General features: G+C 54.8%; 1 protein-coding gene across 1 annotated transcript in view; it reads right to left on the reverse strand.

Annotated features, from left to right (window-relative positions):
• Window positions 1–3,786: 3,786 nt before the first annotated feature.
• Window positions 3,787–21,103, reverse strand: part of Phf2 (PHD finger protein 2) — a 97,194-nt gene continuing 79,877 nt past the window's right edge. The window contains exons 8-22 of the mRNA XM_090329898.1: window positions 20,597–20,684; window positions 20,117–20,223; window positions 19,561–19,652; window positions 18,418–18,507; window positions 17,558–17,926; window positions 16,445–16,564; window positions 15,911–16,026; window positions 13,977–14,155; window positions 13,783–13,853; window positions 13,011–13,171; window positions 9,780–10,054; window positions 8,138–8,233; window positions 7,555–7,664; window positions 6,373–6,769; window positions 3,787–5,763 (exon numbers count right to left, since the gene is read on the reverse strand). Coding sequence (XP_090186024.1) covers window positions 5,675–5,763; window positions 6,373–6,769; window positions 7,555–7,664; window positions 8,138–8,233; window positions 9,780–10,054; window positions 13,011–13,171; window positions 13,783–13,853; window positions 13,977–14,155; window positions 15,911–16,026; window positions 16,445–16,564; window positions 17,558–17,926; window positions 18,418–18,507; window positions 19,561–19,652; window positions 20,117–20,223; window positions 20,597–20,684 — 2,360 coding nt within the window. The 3' untranslated portion in view covers window positions 3,787–5,674. The remainder of the gene's footprint in view (window positions 5,764–6,372; window positions 6,770–7,554; window positions 7,665–8,137; window positions 8,234–9,779; window positions 10,055–13,010; window positions 13,172–13,782; window positions 13,854–13,976; window positions 14,156–15,910; window positions 16,027–16,444; window positions 16,565–17,557; window positions 17,927–18,417; window positions 18,508–19,560; window positions 19,653–20,116; window positions 20,224–20,596; window positions 20,685–21,103) is intronic.

Genomic DNA, 21,103 nt, shown 5'->3' on the forward strand with positions numbered 1-21,103 from the left:
CTTATCTCTAATTGCACAGCAAAAAGTCAGAAGTGGAGTTATTGCTCAAGTGGTAGAACACCAACTTGAGCTAAGGGAGGGCAGGGAGTGTGGCCTAGTGGTAGAATGCTAGTGTTGAGAAAGCTCAAGGACAGTACTCTGGCCCTGAGTTCGAGCCCCAGGACTGGCAAAAAAAAAAAGCGGGGGGTAGTGGGGCTCTGGTGGCTCATGCCTGTAATCCTAGCTATTTAGGAGGCTGAGATCTGAGGATCACTGTTCAGAGCCAAACCCAGGCATTAAAGTCCAAGACACTCGTATCTCCAATTAACCACCAGAAAACTGGAAGTGGCACTGTGGCTCAAGTGGTAGAGCACTAGCCTTAAGCTGAACAGCTCAGGGACAGCACTCAGGCCCAGAGTTTAAGCCTCATGACTGACCCCTCCCCCCAAAAAAAGAGAAAAAAAAAAAGAAAAAGAAAAGGAAAAGGAAAAGGACACCCACTAGAATTTCTTACATCAGTTACATACTTTGCTTTGTTGTATGTCTGTTTTATGTTGCTATAGGGGGTTTGCTCTCTTGCTCAGCTTATTTGCACAAGACTAGTGCTCTATCACTTGAGTCATACCACCAACCCAGCTATTTGCTGGTTAATTGAGATGGAGTCTCACATACATTTATGACTAGGCTGGCTGGTTTTGAACCTTTATCCTCTAAATCTTAGCCTCCTATGTGGCTAGGATTACAGATGTGAGTCACCAGTGCCTGGCACATGCTTTTCTTATTCCTGTTGTTTAATCTCCCGATGCCATGCACAAGAAGGGCAGAGACCCCTGGTTACTATGCAACCATACAAACTCTGCCTCAGTGTTTCTCTCTGCAAGCAGGATCCTTGTTCAGGACTGTGCAGGGTCTGAGGCAGGGCAGGCCTGGTCAGGCTGGGGACATGAAAGACCTAGAGGAGGAGAGTGGTAGGTGGGCATGCACCTCAGGGAACCTTGAGTGCTTCCCTCTAGTGGGCATGAGCCCACGCCCACACATTTCCACTTGCACTACCATCTTTGGACAGTTTTGTCCATATCCTGGGCATTCGTGCACTTTTAATACTCTTCTAGATGGCTTTGGGGGCTGTTTTCCTGGCCACCATCTGCAGGAGAGCCTCTCTCAAAAACCTAAGTGTTGTGGAGATGGTTTGGCTGTAGTTAAATCCTTCTCTACCATCTGTATACTCAGTACCTCAGTTTTCTCATTAGTAAAGAGACTCACAGGATCTCCCTCAGAGAGCAATTGTGTAGCATACAACAGATGATACAGATACCAGAGTCAATGACTAAGGTAGTCTGGATTTTACTTCCCAACATCCACAGCCTGTGTGTCATTCCTGAGTCACTGTCCCCTGCATCACCCCCCCCCCCACCCGTCCCCCAATCCAGTCAACATTCTGTAACAAGCCTTAGGTGCTAAATAACCACCAGCAATGGGCATCCTGTTGCTGGCCCTGCCCTGCCCCCTGGTGTTCATTCTAGGCATTGCCCCCTTGGCCTTCTTTTTGGGCCCTTTTCTGCAGGTTCAAGGACTGGCTCAGAGGCAGTGGGACCGGAAGACTTCTATGAACTTGATGGTGAAGACAGACTGAGCTGCTGTATTACTGAGATTCTAGGCAGACCTGGAGCAGATGGGCACATGGCAAGGAAGCGGAGGCAATGCCCTACCCACTTTTTCCTCTGCTCACACAGGTCTGGCTGCCTGCCTCAGAAACGTCCCCATTTCCCATGGAGCTACTCCAGGGACCTTCCGGGCCTGTCCTTCACACAGGTGGGCCACCCATACCTTATCCTATGATGCAGAGGGAGCATGGCTCTGGCTGTGCTCTGAGCCTCTGTGGACTCAGTGACATGGACTAAAGATGAGGCCTCCTCCTGGTTGCTGTGGCCCCCAGTGACAGCTGGGGCAGTATCTCCATCCAGCCCTCACTGGGAAATCTTTTAGGGGAGCCTGCAGGAAGGTTGGGGAGGGGCACATGTGGGTTTTCCTGCTCTTTGGACAGATGAGGTTGCATCAGTCAGGTAGAGCCACGACAGCTGCAGAACAAACAGCCCCCAAACCTCAAGTTCTGGAGCAAAGGCCCTGGCTCTCTATTCCATAGGGACCAGCAGGAGGTGAGGACCAGCTGCAGGGAATTATGCCCCAGGCCAAGGTCAGGGGAATCTCTCTGAGCACAAAGTCCCATCCCAAGGCTTCCTTGTAATGTGCTGGGATACAAGGGACAGGCAGCTAGACAGGCCCAGGGAGGGCTGAAGGTCAGGTCTCCCTTCAGCAGAAACAGCCCCAAGTTTGGGTCCTCTGGCATGGAGGGACCACACCATCCTGGCCTCTGAGCTAAGATGCCCACCGAGGCCAGAACAAGGACTCCTCCTGGTGGTGCCCAGCAGAAAGCGAAGGGGCCTGCTCCCTGTCCCCTCCTCCCTCCCCTCCACATGGTGGAGCAAAGGGGTGGAGCTGGGAGTCCAGGGAGCCTCTGTGCTGTGGGCTTCACCTGCCCAGGACGGCCTCGGCCAAGCCCCGCTCTGTACCTCAGGACCACGCAGGCCCTCGGCCTCAATCCAGGATACACAAATAGAAGAATCCAGTGAGGACCAGTTTACAACCCTTGGCCATATGCCAGGCTAGTGCCAGGCTGACACAAGATGGAGTCTGGGCCCAGAGAGAGGCCACGTTGCATCAGGAAGCCCCTTCTGGGATTGGGGACCCCCCAGCTTCTTGACAGTCCTCATAGCCTCAATGGGATAGGGGTACATCAACGAGTACCCGGACAGCCCCGCTGTGGGAAGTCCAGGCTCCAGAACCTGAGCCAGGAGAAGCAGCACAGCCCAGAGAAGCTCAGTTCAGGGCATTGTCTCCCATCAGCTGTGGGGAGGGACCCCAGGGACAGTCCTACATTATTCCAGATTGGGGCTGACAGGCCCCCTAGCTCTTGCTGAGATCTGGACTGTGAGTGTCCATACTACATCTGGAATCTTCACCAACCTACAGCTGAATATAGGCCCAGGGTGGCAGTACCAGGACCCCACCCTGGCCCTGCAGCTCCGAGGTCCAGGAGTCTTAAGGGGACCCTTCCTGCAGTTCAGGGGGTCACTCTGGAGCATCAAACTGGAACTCGAGGATGCTCAGAGAAGGAACTTTCCCAAGGTCACGGCACAGGCCTCCAGATGAAGGCCAGAGTGATTTACACCCACAGTGCCTCACAGGGGTCGGGAGGCCTGGAGTGCAGCTGCGTCTCTTCTGAAGAATCTAGCTTGCTCGACTTCCTGCACAACTGGGTGATCTCCGCCACAGGCCTCCTGTCTCTAGTTCTTTCTCTGGAGTCCACAAGCTAGCTTCTGTCAAGGTTCCCTGGAGAGACCCAGGGGGATCTGAGGCTGGAACCTGCACAGGAACTTGACTAGCAGGTGTGGGCTGAGGTCAGGCCACTCCCAGAATTCAGTTCTCTGGGTCATCAGGCCCCGCATGCATCCCTCCAAACAGCCTTGCTCATGTCCCCCCACCCCCCCTGCACCATGGTTAGTTACCAGGTTGCCATGGCAGCACACTCCCCGACCTCAAGTCACTCCAGGGAGTGTTGGTGTGGGTTTGTTATGAAGGTGACCCTACCCACAGGACAAGATCCTCCCCTCAGCTGCAGGGCCAGGCTCAAGTCCCAGCCTCTCCCAAGGAATGCTGCTCGCCATGGCCTAACAGCAAGGTGATACCTGGACCACAGCAACTGAGACAGAAACCACACAGACATGATTCTATACAAAACCTGAAATATTTTTACTTTTTTTTTTTTTTAAAACTTTGGTCTAAGGTGCCTTAGACCTCATGGACTCGATACAAGAGTAATATGAATTGGGAAATAAAACACTTTAATAGCCACGATAAACTTTTGTTAGAAATGTACATGTTGCCAAAATAATAATAAAATTAAAAAGAGAGAAGAGAGAGGACAGCTTGGTGCCTGGGATTAGATTATATAAATGGTCACAAGGACAGGGAGAAAAAGGAAGCTTTAAAAACACCAGTTCTGCGTGGCCTGGGGCTGGGGGGGGTACGGGGGTGGACTCTCTCGAAGCCTCAGGCCCGGGGGGACGGTGGGTGGCGGGAGCCCCTGCTCACAGGACGGGGGTGTGGGTAAGGCCTCCGCCAAGCTGCCTCTCCTTGCAGACAGAACACCCAGATCATGGGCATATAAACAAAGCTCATAAGAAATGTACAAATATAAAAAGCTACAAACATTAATAAATTACAGCATCACAAAACACAGAAACACTTCACAAGGTGCTAGTAAAATAACTGTTTCCCCGACCCCTCATCATACAAGAAGGAAAACAAAAGAGCTGGTATGAAAATTGAAGACGCGTCTTCAAACGTGTCTGAAATACATCTCCTGTGGACTATTTGCTTCTGTTAGAGGCAGAGTATATAAGGCTGCGCGCACGGCACTTGTTTTTCAGGCAATACCTTAGTTCCTAAAAGAAAAATCAGAGTAAGAATAATAACAAAAGGAAAGAAGGAAAAAGGAAAAAAAGCGTCGGAACCCAAGTGTCCATCATAGTCAGCAAAAAACTCGTATAAAGGTTAATGAAGGACTCTATAGAAAGAAATTCCTAGGAGATACTTTCACTCTTATAAAAAAGAAGTCATTTAAAAAGCTATTTACACGCTACATTCTATGAAAAATATGCTTCAGGAAATACATCTAAAATTAAAATACAGGATTGCCTGAGAAACAAATCCAGCCCCTCCGTGTCACCGGGCAGACAAGCCATTTAGGACGGCCGCGCCCGACGCCACGCGCCCACGCGGGGGAACACAAGTGCTGTCCACAGGCACCCACGCCACCCAGCCGCCACCTGCCCAGCCACCGGCCTCAGGGCTTGGGAGGGGAGGCAACTTGACCAAGAAGTGCTTCTTCAGAGTGTAGCCCGCAGAGCTGGGCGGGCTCTCCACGCGGCTTAGCCTGGGTCCCCTGGACCCTAAGACATGGCTGAGCCCTCGCCCGTCCCTGGGGCCCCACAACACCCACCCCCAGCTTCACATGAACACTCCAACCCGGCTGCTTGGTCCTAGCCGCCCCAGAGAAACAGCTCTGCGTGGCCAGCCTGCCTGCCACCTGCCAGCTAGGGGAGCTCAGGGCAGGCCTCTCCTCGATGGCAGAGTGCTCTGTGGATTTGTCTGAGACCTCTCGGAAAGAGAAAGGATGGGGTAAAAGAAGTGTCCTGCTTGTTCCTCCTCATCTCTGTGTTATTTGCCTTTTTTTAAGCCTCTGGAGGCTACCAGCCTGTGGCCAGCTCAGACTCGGGCTGATGAGCTTTGGCTCACTCCACCTTCCTTGAAGGACTCAAGCTCCCAGAAGAGCTGCAAAGGCCCTGCAATCACACCCACACTCTGGGGTGCCTGGAGGCTGTCTGAAACTGGAATGGTCCTCAAATTGGCTTCTGAGGAACTGGTCACTAAGCAACGTGAGAAAGGATGTCCATATTCAAAACAAGGGACAGCCTCTCACTGGGCTCACTCCGCCTGCTCAAGGGACAGACGCTGATTTGGGGGAGTGATGGCTGGGAGGAGGCGAGGGCCACCCTCCGTGGGGGGAGGGGCTGATGTCTCAGCGGGGCTTGGGGGTCCTGAGCAGAGCAGAAGGATCCTGGCTTTCCACACTTTAAAGGAGCAGTTTTCCATTCCGATGAATTTTCAGAATCTTCCCAAGCCTCTGCTTGGCGGTGGCCATGCCCTTTTTTGTACGTTTTCCTGTGATAGGGAGGGGAGGACACAGAAAAGAAAGTGAGATGGCTGGGGAACAAACCACAGGTTGGGGTTCCCAGACCCAGAAAGGTGGCTCTACGGATTGGGACTCTGAAACCACCACCACCCTGCCCGGGTCTGGGCCTGGAGGACGCTGTGCCCACCAGGGGTGGTGGGGAGTGGGGTAGACTCAGGGTTGGGGAATAGGAGACCATCTGGTCCCCACCCCCTGGGAACAAGGCCATGGCAAGCCATGCCAGTGAGCATGCACCCTCTCACAGCCACTGCCGGAATTCAGGCTGCTGGCTGAGGGTGCCCGACACTCTGGGTGGCCAGTGCCCCGCGCCCAACCTCAGCCAAGGGCTGAGCACACACAAGGCAGTATGTCAGGCCCCAGGCTGAGGACCTCCACCCTAAGGCCCAGTCAGCAGATGGCCCACCCCAGCCCCATGGGCCACACCGCACCTGCTCTCTGTTGTCCTCACAGAGGCCCAGGCCTGCTCTGATGGGAACTCTTTGGGCGGCACTGCCCCCCCCCCCCCCAGCCTACACTATCTTCTCCCACAGGGCAGAAGCTTCAAGTCTGGGGTTTCCCAAGGGCCCAGTGGAGGGTACCTTTGGCAGCGGTGTTGTTGGGGGATGATGCAGAAGGCCGCCTCTGTGTGAGAAAGACTCCAGGGGCCATGGGTTGGGAGGCGCGGCCAGCCTGAGCCCCTGCAAAGGCGCCGGCCGCTGTGTACTCGTGGTCGGCCAGGCTGCTGCTGTGTGATTCAGGTGGGGGCTCCGGGGAGCTGCCCTCCTGCGAGGCCTGGCTACTGGCTGTGCTAGTGGAAGCTGGGGTGGTGGAGGCTGGGGTGGTGGAGGCCGGGGTGGTAGAGGCCGGGGTGGTGGAGGCTGGGGTGGTGGAGGCCGAGGTGGTACTGGTAGACGCCGAGGCAGAGGCAGAGGACGAGACAGTGTTAGGAGGCAGCTTCCTTTTAGTGCTCTTCTTCTTCCTGCTCTTCTGCTCCTCCTTGGATAAAGCACACACACATGTCACCCACAGAGCAGCCCCTGCACTGAGCCTGCTCAAGATGCAGCACAGCATGCAGCCGGTATGGTCTCTGCCTACGTCCAGGCATGGAAGAGACTCCGGCCTCAGGACCAACCGAGCTGTGGCCCAGAGGCGTCTGCCCTGGCATTGGAGAGTGGCGAGGGCTGGATGTGGAGCGCTCTAAAGCACTCTTCTTGAGGGCGCGAACCGGAGCTGCCCGGGGACATGCGGTTGTATGGAGGCATGGCTCTGATGTCCAGCAGCTGCCAGCCTGGCCCCCTTCAGTGTGGTCGCTAAGTAGCTGGACGTCCAGGATAAGCCCACCCTGGTGCTTCGCTCGGAGTTGTCATGGGCCTTTTGGCTCTTAGATACCCGTATGTGGCCAGACCTGGATCAGGTCCCCAAGACCCCAGGACTCACTCTCTCAGGATTAGGAGGGGATAAAGGCGGCTGGTGAGAAAAAGGGCTTGTATGGATGGGCTTCATTAACTGACTTGGGGGAACCACTTGACCAGGGTTCCCAGCGAAAGAGAGAGGCCTCAGAGGTGTAGTGGGGGCCGGCTCTAGAGGACAGTGCAGTCCCAACAAGACGCTCACTGTTAGGGTGAGGCTGTCAGTCCAGTCTGCCTGTCACCCAGCTGCCTGTCACCCAGCTGTGACCAGGAGGAATCAAATGCCCCTGGTGTTCTGGGTGGAGGAGAGGACCGAGGAGTCAGGAAGCTCGGTGGAGGTGGCCTCATGGGATCCCCTCCACCCCTTCTCACCTGCTGGGACAGCTTGGCTGCGGCCGCTGCCAGCCCGGTCTCTATGGAGGCTACTCGAGTCCCCTCACGCACAGGCCTGTCCTGCCTTGGCACCGACGGGCCAACCCTTGCTGTGGACGAGAAGGACAGGCCCTTTAGCCTCCAGCCCGCCTGCCTCTCCACGCCTGGGTGCCACTCCCAACCCCAGCTCAGCCACCTCACAACTCCAGAGGCTGGCGGCACACTGGGGTATCCATGAGGAAAAGGCTGGGGAAGGCAGGGGCATAAGCCCCCGTCCCACTGGCCACCCCAGTAGGTGTCCCTTAGCCACAGACACAGAGGTGCCCTCATATGGACACTGATGAGAGAAGACACCTGACAGGGTACGTGGGGCTGTGGGGTGAAAGGTTCCATGTGGGACCAGGGCTCGGGGCCGAGAACAAGGCAGAGCCCCAGTCGAGCTCCCGGGACAGCAGACTCCTGCATCCTAAGAGGCCTCGCCTGCCGCACGCAGGCTGGCATAGGCAGAGCCTCTTCCTCAGCAGTCGGGGCAGCAGATGTTGGCACAGCGCCCTTGTCAGGTGCCAGCCCACCCCGACACTACCTGTGGGGCTGTAGGGGGCATCGTCCGAGCCTTTCCTCCTCTTCGACCGGGACTTGAAGACAGGATTGTCTTCATCAGACTCCAGCGAGGGGTAAACTGAGGGAAGAAAGAGGAGAACACGTCCCTGAGCTGCTGGGCACAGTAGGGCAGAGCTGCAGGGGCCACAGCCTAACAAAGTGAAGTTGCATGCTTGGGCCGAGCCCCCTGCTTGGGCACAGGCGCTCAGACACTTCCAGATGAGAGGGCACCTACACTGACCCAACACCAGGATACCCCAGCCCAGCTGCTGGCTGGAGCCCCTTTTCTCTCAGGTCTGCCAATTTGAGCTATTCCCACAGACTGGGATGAGGAGAGGCCACCTGGGTAGGGTGTGCCCAACAGGGAAATACTCCAGCTGCCATCAAAGATGACAGCACTGAAGATCTGGGGAGCAAGAAGGGGGGGGCGGGGCTGGGAACTTCCCAGTGACTCTGGGCACGGTGGCTGGGGGAGGCACTGCAGGCCTGTCCAGGAGGCTCCAGGGACTGTGGCTCTGGCAGCTGAAATGGGGCATTCCACACCCCCAGAAGAGCACAGAAAACAGGAGTTCACTTCACTGTCAGCCTGTGTGTCAAAGCCCAAATCTGTCCACCAGATGTGGGGCAGGGCTGCCTTGACCACGGGTGCCGCCAGCTCAGCAGCCTGGCTTGGCAAAACCCCCACCTCTAGCCATTAGCACGGTGTTGAGAAAGGCTCGGGACTGAGCCAAGGCATGGCCCGACCTGGGAACAAATGAGCCTGGCCAGCACACAGTGCTGGTGATGTGTGCTGGAACATTCCCTAAGGTGTAGTGGCAGCCCTTGCCGTCAGGCCCTCCAAGCTGGCTAAAAACAGCCCCTGCCCACAGTAGGCTCTGGGAGCCTCGGCCTGTGCCGGACTCACCACCTGACCTCAGGTGTGGCCACCAGGGTTCAGCTTCATGAACCCTACCTGCTACGCAGGGCCTCCGGAAGATAGAGACATCGGACCTGTGACCTCGCTGTGCCCACTTGGGAACTTAGTGAAGGGGCCCTGGGCCCAGGCCCATGTGCACACATGCATTTGCACGCATGCACACACACACACACACACACACACACACACACACACTTTCACAACAGCTTAGAGTGGAAGTGCCCAAAGAACCTATCAAGGAATATTACTGAGCCTTAAAAGGAAAGTACCAGACAAAACGGATAAACCTGAAGACAGCTGAGTGAAATAAACTAGTCATAAAAGGTCACATGTTATATGGTCCATTTACATGGAATGACCCAAACTGGCAAATTCATAGGACTCAAAGCTTATGAGTTGCCAGGTAGATAGGGGCGGGGCAGGCCGGGGGGTGGGGGCGGAGGGAAAGGGGGAAAGAAGGGAGAATGACTGTTAATGGCCATAAGACTTCCTTTGGAGGGGATAAAATGTCTTGAAATTATGGCCATAATTGCACATATCTCTAAAGATATTGTGGATTTTATGGTCTATGAATTACATCTCAAAATTGACAAGTGGCTTGAATGTTCAGACGTCTGGATGGGCTCCCAGTGGCTCAGGGGCGCTGCTGCCATGTGCCCTGGTCCCCAGCCCCCTCCTGGCACTCGGGCCTCCTAGACCCAACGCTCACCATAGTCAGAATCCTTGAAGCAGGCATCCAGGTGGTCCTGCTCCTCCTCGTAGTCGTCCAGGTCCACGCTGTTCTTGGCGGTCCTCTTTAGGAGCCGCTTGCCCCCGCTCTTGCTGCCACCCCCATTCTTCCGGGCACCATGGGCTGCCAGCGAAGCACCCTTGGCCTGGCCAGCAGCCCATGTGGTCTGCAGGCAGGAGTCAGAGGCCTGCAGGTTGGCCATGGACAGCATTCCCTGAATGGCTTCCTGTGTGCTGGGGGAGGCAGGTGGCTGGCTGGGGACACACAGAGACAGGCATTCAGCCATGGTGTTCCACTAAGGCTGGATATACAAACCGCAGCCCTTAGCCCAAAAGACTTGGACTCTAGCCCACAACCTGCAGAGGGCACGAAGTGGCATGTTATGATGACTTCCTTATGGAAAAGGCGAGGCAGGCCCCTCTGGTCATTACACACATACTGAGGGAGGGTTGGAGGGCCTGTGATGGAGAAGGGCCACACAGAAGAGACACAAGAGGATGGCAAACGAAGGGCCTGCTTCTCGAGAGATCATGCACTGGGCTTTCCTCCTTCACCATGACTAACAGACTCAGCTGCCTCCCTCCTGCATCCCTGCCCACTCTGTATCCACTTGGGCCCTAGCCAAGGGCTCTGCTAGAACTAGCCCAACTGTCACTGCACCTGGATGGTCTTAGACCCAGGTTAGAGGCACACGGGACCTCCACTGTCTCCTCCCTCTGCCCTCTGGGCCTATCATTCCTCCTGAGATGCCTGTATCAGCGTTCTCCTCCTTCCAGCCCTAACCTGCCCCCACCCCCACCGGCCATCCAAGGTCACTGACCCAGGGCCACGGGGCAGCATCTCAACTGCTGAGGAGAGAGGGCAAGCTGGGAGGGAGATGAATGCGTGCAAGCCCAGGACCAAATGTTGACTATAAAGAGCCACAAGTGCACACAGCACTCTGCAGCCCTGTGTGGGTGTCTCTGGGTGTGGTGGGGGAGGAGCATTCATGTCCCTGCATACTTGTCACCGAGATGGCAGTGTGTGAGAAAGACGAGGAGGTGAGCTGGGCATGGCGGTGCGTGCGTGTAACCCTACCACTTGATTACAAGTTTCAGGCCAGCCTGGACTACACAGCAAAACCAGGAGGAGGCAGAAGGAAGCAGCAGCATGGTTGAGGCAATAATCAGTAGGCCATCGAACCCTCGTTGAAATGACTAGGGTCCCTCTAGGGACCCGGAAAAGCCACTGCTCAGAACCCAGAGGGCTCCACACACAGAGGCCCTGTGGGAGGTGGACAGGGACAAGGAGCCACCTCCCGTGAGCACAGACAACTGTCTGTAAGGGACATCACTGGGGCCAGGCCTACTGCTAGCTGAGGGCTCCAGACTCAGAAAAGCCTTTTCCTGAGCCAGGAGAAGAGAGGGTGGCCAGTGGTCTCTGCAGCTCTCAAAAAGGCTGCCTCCTAGGACAGAGGCACAGCACTACAAAACGAATGGTCAGTAGCCCTGAGCTCCTGGGCAGTAGTCCTGGCCTGCTCTGTCCACGTTGCCTGAGCTGTGGTTCTGCAGGCCAGCTGCTCTACACGCAACTGCACCATCCCGAGTAGGGAAAGCACATACAACCAAGCGCCAAACCACACTGCACTGGACCCTCCCTTGTTCCCAGCCCAGACTCTGGGGGTGCCAGGACACCCACCATGCGGTTCCCAGACACAGGCGGCAGGGCCCATGTTGGGGCCTGTGTATATGTGAGCTGCCCACCTGTGCCATCTGGGCGGCCCCCGGGAGGGGACTTGACCACATGCCCAATGGCCCATCTGTCCACGTGGTCACTGGTAAATCAATGAGCAAAGTTGAACTAGTCAGCGTGGAAAATAATACTTTAATCCTCCAATTATCATACCAAAATCCTCTTCTTTCTCCCCTAGAGGTAAACACTAAGCAAACCATCCACAAGAAATTAACATATTTTCCTCCATTTTCTTCAGCTGTTCCCCCCTCCCCCCAACAGTCTGAACTTAAAACAGAGCAAATGGACCATCAAAAACTGACCTACACTCCAAATGGGGAACTCTGGGAAAGGAACTGCCCGCGGCAGGCTGGGCTGAGGGGGGCAGCCAGCTCCCAGGCCCCAGCAGGCGTGAGTCCATGTGTGTGAGTACACAAGCCTCTACACAATGTGCTCCTAGAGACGGGGTGCAGACGATGGGGTTTCTCACTAGCAGCTCAGTCTACCCTCCTAGACACAGAGCTTCCTTGCAGATGCAGGCCTGGAGCCCGCTGGATACAAGGTATCTGGAGACTCAGCCAAGGCTCCTAGCCTGCCTTCACGTAGGGTGACCTCTGTCTCATCCAGGTCCTTGGCCTCCGGAGCTTCTCACAGGAGCCCATGATGGGCAGCTGGTACATGAGAGGACTCTCAGACCCAGAGGTCAGTCCTGGAGCACCTCCCAGGAGGAAGGTACCTCTGTGAGGTACATAGCACAGCACTGCAGCCTCTACTGGGGTGGGGGCCACAGCCAGATTCCATCTCTCAGCTACAAATGCCTCTCTGCAGGGAGGACAGAACAGGGAACTATTCATGCTGAGCAAGGAATCTGTATCCCAAATCCAGGGTGCTTTTCTCCAGTCATGTTGCACTCTCATGAAAAGAAAGTGCCTATGGCTGGCTGGCTGTGAACACAGCATCTCATGCAAAACAGTTATTTATGAAATAAAACACAGCCAACTGATTTAGCAAAAACTCTTTTCAATCAAGCCCTTAATCTGCCTCTATGGAGCGCTGCGTGGTCCCAGTTAGGAAGTTGTGAAACCAGGGGTTCAGAGGCAGATCTGTGCAGATCAGATCCCACGGACCCTGCTTTCCCCAGGATACCCAGCACCACCAAGAGTGGGGTCCTGACTCAGGCAAGGGGACAGATTGGTGCTGTTTCTCCCCCTTGGGCTGTGTGTGGGGCCACAGGAAAGGTCTAAGCTCTCCCAGGCTCTTCAGCGGAGGAAAGGAGCCTGCCCACAATGCCTCAGGTGCCCACCTGGAGACCGCTGGGGATGTTGGAGAAGGGGGAAGTCCAGTGATAATTTCCGTGAGAAAAAAGGAATGATCAAATGCTTAAAACCTCAATTGAAAGCCTGTGCTTTAGATAGGATTTAACTGGAAGAGAGATGCAAATCCAACTCAGGACTCTGGCTGGAAGTCCATGAGTGCTGCCAGGCACGGACCAGGACCCACCTGTTGGGATTGTATTCGAGCGCCCCCACCTCCTCGCTGGCCTGCAGCAGGTCCAAAATGCCGGCTGCGGAGCTCCCACTTTCCTTCTTGACTTTGGCATTGCGGCTGGGCTTGGTGTCTGTGTCGATGTGCAGAGAGCCCTCGTCTGAAGAGTCATCACTCTGCAGTACAGGGACAGAGCAGCTGGTCACAGCAGGAGGTTAAGATCCAGCCAGACAAACTTAGGGTAGGTGTGGGTACCAGAGTTTTCCTAGGACCCCAGACCATGAAAGAGCAAGCTGTCTTTGCAACCACACTCCAAGAGTGAGTGCCAAGTGTTTCACCAGACATGCAGAGGCTGTGCAGGGATGAGCAGGGCTCATCCCAGGCCTTTGATGGCTCTGGACCTGACTCTCCTGCGTCCCCCCAGAAGGTGTGGGGCCCCATCAGGACTATGGGAGTAACACTTCCTACTCTCAACAGGCTCCCTGGTCCCCAGACTCCAACCTTATTGCAGTTATCTCCCTGCAGGGTGAGTTCAGCTGGTGGGAGGGGCAGCAAGCCAGGCCTGGGACCAAGGACTCGGGCGAGCACTCACCTCACCTACAGCAAGCAACTCTACATCCTAGCCCAGTCCCTGGCCTCCCTACAAGAACACCCAGAGGCAGGAGAAGCTGGATGCCCTGACCATTGGGAAGAAACACAGAAACCTCTCCACCAAAGGGCCAGACCATGAGCTACTCCCTAGGCTACAGTCCACAGGAACTGACAGCCAACCCAGAAGGCAGCTCACCTTGTACACCGCCGAGTCCAGCTTTGGCTTCATGACAGGAGTGGGAAGCATCTCCTTCTTGTCCAACAAGACTGAAAGCAAAGCGCAGAGGAGTTCACTAGGGGCCTCAGGTGGAACTGGTCATGCTCGGACCCAAGCAGGGCCAGACAGGTTTCCCCAAGTTCCTTGCCCATGCCCTCCTCCCCCCTACTCACAGGACAAGTCCCTCTTCGGGGTGTTCTTCTTCCTCCTGATGGGAAACTCATCAATCTTGAGCTCCCCATCATCTGACACATACTCGTATTCATCCCTCACTGGCTTGGCCTTGTCCTCCTTGAAGTTCTGCAGGGCCCCGAATACACCAGGGCTCGTTGGGGGCCTGAGAGCCTTGGAGCTAGGGCAGCAGAAGGAGTGAGTGGGTCAGCAGCATCCCCATGGCCCTGACATGAGCAAACAGCTCAGATCTCCCAGGAGATCTGAGGACTCCCAGAGGGTGTGGGTCTGAGCATCCCCTTAAGAGGCCAAGCAGCAGGTGTCAGGAGACCAGGCTGGGGATGTGGGGACACTTTTCAACCCCATACCTCCCCCCTCTATACCATGTCCTTTGATGTGTGGCTCTGGTATGCAGTTTACAAGACACAGAGAAAGCTCCTCCCTGAGCAGGTTAAGTTCTTGAGTCTGTATCACCACAAGTTGGCAGGGGGAATCCTGGCAGGTACTGAAATCATTCTCAGTCCCAGTTGGGAACAGAATCCAACCTTCTTATCTTTTTCTGCATAGCTACATACTTGGGGGGAAAAAATCTGGACCTGGGTGTCTAAACAGTATAACCTGTGTCCCTGGGGTGAGGCAGGACTTCAATGAGCAAGGAGCCCTAGGCTTGGGGCAGGTTTCTGTCAGTTCAGGAGGGACAGGAGACCTAGGCAAAATGCCTGGAACTTCCAACCAACATAGCTCCAGAAACATGGACAGCACACAGAATCACACTGCCCCCAGTGCCCTCCGTGAGGGGGAGCAGCTAGGCCTGCCATCTTAAGGCTGGTCTGTAGAACACAAGCACATATATGCATACATATACTCCATTCTCCAAAGTCTGTGACACCATCAAACTCAGAATTGATGCTTCTAACAAAGCAAAGACCATCCCTCAACATGCTTAGGGCCAGCCAGTCCTGACAGCAAGACCAGACCTATGTAGACTCTGCCTTTGCTGAGTGACTATGATAACACTGCCTCCCCTCTCCCTGGCTCAGCCCTAGCACCAACCACTCAGAAGGGACCTTCTCCTATCTCTCAGACCAGGAAACAGATCAGGCCAAGTCAGAGAAGCTGCTGCCCTCCACAAGGACCTATCTGATTCAGTAAGAGACAAATGGGAGATTCAGTGGGATACGGCTATGTGTTGTTGAGCAGATATGGCCATCTGCAGCTGAAACCATGAAAGTCCCATGGCTTGGCTCCTAGGTTTGCACCCTCTTATCTCTTGGCTCAGCACCACCTCCCCCAAGAAGCCTTCCTGACTTTCTAACTTCTGGGTGCTGGCAACAACTGAGAAGAAATGAATCTGTCCCATGACACTCATCAAAGCTACAACTTTAGGAGGACTTCCTGGATTGCTGGGTTCACATGGCCCCACCCACAGGCCACAGGGCTGACAGCCAAGTCCTGACGCCCACCTAGGTCCTGAGCATGAGCTCACAGCAGCTGCTCTGCTAGTGGGCTCCCTCCATGCCTGGCTATGCCTTCCTGCAGGTCCAAGACGCCCAGCCCACCTGCCGGCAGAACATCCTAGAAGCAGACACATAGCTCTCTTGGGTCCTAGACACAGATACGGGTGTGTGGAACATAGAGCTGCACTCAGTGAACTCTGCAGCTGGGATGGGGAGGAGCCCACAAAGGGTTGTGTGGGCAGTGTGCATGTGGCATGTAAGTATGATAAAGATTGTATACGTGGTATGTGCTTGGCATATGTGTATAATGTGGCATTGTCTCTGCTGTGTGTATGGTGTACATGTGTGTGTGTGATGCATCGTATATGCCTGTATAATGTGTGGAGTGCAGGATGCACATGCACGTGAGACACATGGCATATGCACAGTGTGGGGTGGGTACCTGCATGGTCACCCCTCCCAAACAAGCCCTCACATACCCCAGGAGTTTCTTGTTAGAGAAGGAAAAGGAGAACTTGTCCTTGTTTCCAGCCAGAGGTGACTTCTCCAACTTCTGCTCCTCTTCCATCTTCAGTAAGGAGTCAGGTTTGCTGTTCTGAAAGAAAACCAGGGCTGTTCTGGAGCCCACCCACAATGGGGCCACGGTCCCAAACCTGTAGCAGTGGGCAAGGACAGTGGTCTGGAACAGGCCGGAAAATGTCACTCACAGCTCTGAGGGCTGCCTGCCCCAAGAGGAGATGGTGAAGACAGTGAGGATGCCATGCACAGAAGGTGACACGCTTGGCCCTTGTACCTGTACTGCTCCCCAGGAGTGACCCACCGGAGGCCATACACACTAAGGACCCACACAGACATGCCTTATGGTCACCACTTCCTGAGGACAGGCAGACACATGCCTCTACACACCATGCCAGGTTCACATCTCTCATACTTGCTACGCATGCACACATGTACACATGCACACGCACGCGCACACACACACACACACACACACACACACACACACTTCTCACCTTGTACTTCCACTTGGCCTCTGATTTGCTCTTTGTTTGCTCTCGGATTTCTAGCCTCTCCACATCATTCTGTGTGTGAACTACATCCTTGTTGGGAACACTCAGGACATTCTTTGGGGTCTAGAAAACAGAGCAGCCAGGTGGGACTCCCTTGGTTCACAGCACAAAAGCCTCTCCATTCCTACTGTTGCCACATGCAGTGCTCCCATTCATCTACCCAGTCCTCCACCACAGGTCCACATGTTCATCTGTTCATTTATGCACTGTTCAACCATTCTCCAGTCCATTTTACCCATTCGTTCATCTAATCATCCATCATCCATCCATCCAACTGTTCACACATTTATTTGTGCACCCATTTTTCCATCTGTTCATTTCTAATTCATTCTCAGTTCTGAGCCCTCACTAAGAAACAAAATACCAATTCACCCTACTGCAAGCCTGTAAGGATGGCCCCCAAGAAGTGGAGAGAGCTGAGCTTCCCCCAAGAAGGAATTCACACTCAATGGTGCTTGGTCTTACAGGCTCAGGTTCCTGAAGTCAATACTTAAGACCTAGTGGGTCCTAGGGTTGGGCCATTTCTCTCACTGTCCAGAGGGTCTCAGGCCTAGGACACCTTCGGCATGCTTTCAATCTCTCTTTCTCATACCTGTATTTTCTCTGCTGTTTTTGCATAGAATCCTTATACGCCTTCAAGCTCCAGCCCCAGAAAGTTCCTTAGTCCCCTGGTAATTTCTAGCCTGGTGGAAAGACTAAGTGGGGACACTCCTTCCTAAAAGACCTTTCTGCCTGCTGCATCAGGAAGCTCTGCCAGCTGCTGCCCCTGCTACAGCACAAAAACGGTGCTGCCTCTCTTTGGGAGCGCTTCACCTGTCACAGGCTCTCAGGGGCACAGCCTGCCCACCTGGGGTCTGGGCCACACAGGTCAGGAATATATTCTTTGGACAGGCTTTACCCACAGCAAAGCTCCAGACTTTTGTACCCATCAGGGACCTTGCCCTACAGATGGTTTTCCCTTCCCACTCAGCTAAAAGAACTTGGAGGGCAAAGACCCAGAACACCAGCTGGTTTCTGGCCCAGCCTCTAGGGGGTAAAAAGGAGCAGTGACCCCACCTTGCCCTTCTTGGGTGGCTCCATCTTGGTCAGTGCTTCCTTGGTATGGGCCTCAAGCAGATCCAAGTTGGGGATGGTGGGTGAGGCTGACTCCCGACTCTTCTTCCCTTTCTTCTTGTTTCCATCCTTGAGCTTCAGAGATTTGGGGGGTTTTGGAGGTTTGGGGGGCTTTGGAGGCTTGGGCATTTTAGATGGCTTAGGCATCTTCATAGTCTTGGGAGTCTTTTTTTTGGACACTTTCTCCAAGAGGGATCGAGGTGGGGTGGCCTCAATAGGAGATGGGGGCTCCTCCTTTTCCCGGTCCCCATCACAGATCTCATCGGAGGAGACAACAGTGTTTACTTCTGGTCGGACAACTTTGGAGGCGCTCTGGAGTGGGGAATGAAAAGGGTCATGTGCGTTTCTTCCAGAGGGCAGCCAGGAAGACTCCATATCAGGACTTAGGAGATCTTCACAGCTACACTAAGGGAGGTACGTCAGCCAGAGAGGCACACACTGCACACACGATAGTGACACGCCCACACCATCCCACTCTATCATGGGATGGCTCACGCTGCCCTTACCATCCTACAGCACTTATGTGGCCTCACATCCTCAGCACTTCTGCCTTCCCCAAGCACCAGGGGCTGCCAGGGTCCAAGTAGGAACTCAGGGCTGGATTCAGGAGCTCCCTCCTAGGTTTCCTACCACAGAGGATCTGCGAGGCTGTCATCCATCATTCCCTCCCTATGCACTCACACCAGGAATTGGCTCCAGAGACCTGCAGCTCTCGATCTAGTTGGCTCCCAAGCCCAGAGACAGTATTTGCTTCCCTCTGCAGGGGATGCCAGGCCATGAAGGTTCATTTCCAGGGATCCTACCTCGCTGAGCCTGATCTCTTTAGCCAGGTCCTTGATGAGCTGCGAGGGCCTGAAGTGTTCAGGGAGTTCATCTTCGTGCTCTGCCAAAGCCTGTAGGGCAGCAGGGTCAACACCAGTTCTCAGACCAATTTCTCCATGTCCCTCCAGCTCATTCTCTGCTTGGCCAGTGGGACTATGTCTAGCCCAGTGGGCCTGAGCAATAGGCTACCATGGAGCCCAGCCTGGCTTCATGGGGTCTGAGCACCCTGCCTGACAAGAGCCTCTCCGTGAGACCTACTCCACAGGCAGCTACACCCTGTCCCAGGGCACAGAGCTTCCCCTGAGCCACGGCCTGCAGGATGTGGTGACATGAGCCTACCTCTTCTTCCCATGAGGCTGAGATATGGGAGGAAGGACCCCTTGATTGCTCCATCCTGGAGGACCAAGGGGCCAAGGGAGATGTTAGCAGAAAGATAACCCCAAAAGGGGACTAGCCACCTTCCAGGCTCATCCTGAGCACGGTAGGTTGCACATGGGGCTCCCTACCTGGCCTCCTCTCATGAAGGCCCTATAGACTCTCCCTCATGCAGGGAGCCCTCCTTCCGGAGGCTGCGGTAGCCAGGTGACTCTGAACAAGGAAAGGACCTGAAGGGACAATGTCCTAAAAGTGCCTGGGACTGAGTAAGACCTAACCCCCACAACCCAGGCAAGACAAGAAACCGAAAGCTAGCTTCTTTATACCTGTGGGGAAACAGCCTCGACATCCCCAAAGGAGCCAATGCCGAGGGGTGAGGGGAAGAGCAAGTTGGCGGGGGCTGCACCCATACAAGATACACGGCTTCTGAGTGGGAGGGGCCAAGAGCAGCCCAAGAATTTCTTGTCCAGATCCTGATGCATGTTCACTAAGCGCCTGCCTGTCCCTCCCATTTTATAGTACTCTCCCCATCAGAGCCCCAGGTGTGGGGCTCTCTCAACCTGCATCCATCCTCCCTGCCCCTCAGGGTCAGAAATGGAGAGATGACGGCTCTGTCTGTGTGACTGAGTCAGGCTGGGCTAACCCGGGCAGACAGCCATTTGTTACCTGATGAATAGGACCCACTTTGTCTATTTTCCAGCTCACCCTCCATCCCCCCCACCTAAGAACACGAGTGATTGGCTTCCTACCTGCTTCTTCGTCCATGACCTGAAAGCACCATTGAGAATTTTAGCTCCTTGGACTAAATGAGAGGGCAATTGTTTCCCAGATTTATGAGAACCTAAGGAGGAGACAGTGGTTAATATGGGTGGTGGGCACGAGGCCCAGCAAGAGGCCCTTGGATTCACATGGCTCTGCTTCCCAGAGGCCTCTGCCCACAGCTACCTGCCCAACTGCCAACGGTTTCTTCTTAGAACCTGGGGTACCCACTCAGCAAGGGGAAGGGTGAGCCCTCCTACCCTGAACAGGAGGTCTGGCTCTACCCTCTCTGTCTCATACACAAGCCTTGTCTTCACCAGGGGTTGTAATTATGCTTGGAGATGCCACACACCGACCCCCCCCCCCCCCCATGGTCCTGTACCAAGCACCTCCAGGTACCTTCTTATTCCCACAGGTTTTGTGCTAAGGGGTTGCAATCAGGCCACATGAAGATAACACCCAGACCAAAACAGCTAGCCTGGCCCCAAGTCTGGTTGTTCCTGAGACGGACACAGACTCAGATGTCCAATCCAGAATGACAGGTACCTTTGAATGCCTCCAGTAGGTGCTTTCCCATGTACCAGCAGGCAGTCTCAAAGTTGGGAAACTGAGTCAAACTGCCCAGTTTCAACCTTCTTTCTACTTCATATGCCCTGGAAGCCACAGCAGAAAACCATTCAGTGAGGAAAGCAGCAAGCCAGCCATGATAAAGGAACAGCCCTATGCCCGGCCACAGCCCAGCCCATCAGCTCCACAGGTCCCTGCATGGCTGAGGTGGACCAGAGGCACACATCAGAAGGGCCATAGGGGTGGAGGAACTGGGATGTGGCAAAACCCAGGCCACCCAGAAGACACCTTCAGTGTCCTCTCACCTCTAGCACTTTTAGACCCAACACCTCTGGAGCCAACCTCCCCCACTTAGGTCAGGCCTATCTAGAATGCAGGCCACAGTGGTCATCACAGCAACCCAGTCATAGGGAGACCTGCCAGGTGAGGCCAGAGAGCACCCGGCACTGTGGGCACTACCTCATCTGCATCTCCACACTCAGGCTGTGGAGGAAGTGTCCCGCGAAGGCTAGGCAGTCCACAGGCGTGAGCGTGGCATAAATCCAGCCTGGGAGAAACAGAGAAGGGCAAGGCTAACCTCCACACTCGGAGGCTACCCGTGACTAACAGACTCCAAGCTCCTGTCAGGGCTGCCTTAGTCCACCATTGACTCTTCACTGCTTAGCACTGCTATGCTGCTCCAGACCCCTCCACCTTCTGAGAGAACACACCAAAGGTAGTGCACTGTCCAATCCAGTGCTGCATGAGGCAAACAAGGAAGCTTAGGTCCAGGAGCAAAGGGAATGTGCCCAGGCCACTCTGGGGGAGCAGAGCAACCAAGGACAGTAAAGCTAAGCCACATATTTGTATATGCCAGGGCAACAGAAGACGGAGCTATGGCTACCACTCTTTCTCTGGGAGCTAGGATTTGGCCTTGAATTATCCTCCCCCAAAAAACTGACTGTGAAGAAGCCAGGAAAGGAAAGA

Source organism: Megascapheus bottae, chromosome 3, assembly GCF_031878675.1.
Source record: "Megascapheus bottae isolate mThoBot1 chromosome 3, mThoBot2.hap1, whole genome shotgun sequence".
NCBI classification, from domain to species: Eukaryota; Metazoa; Chordata; class Mammalia; order Rodentia; family Geomyidae; genus Megascapheus; species Megascapheus bottae.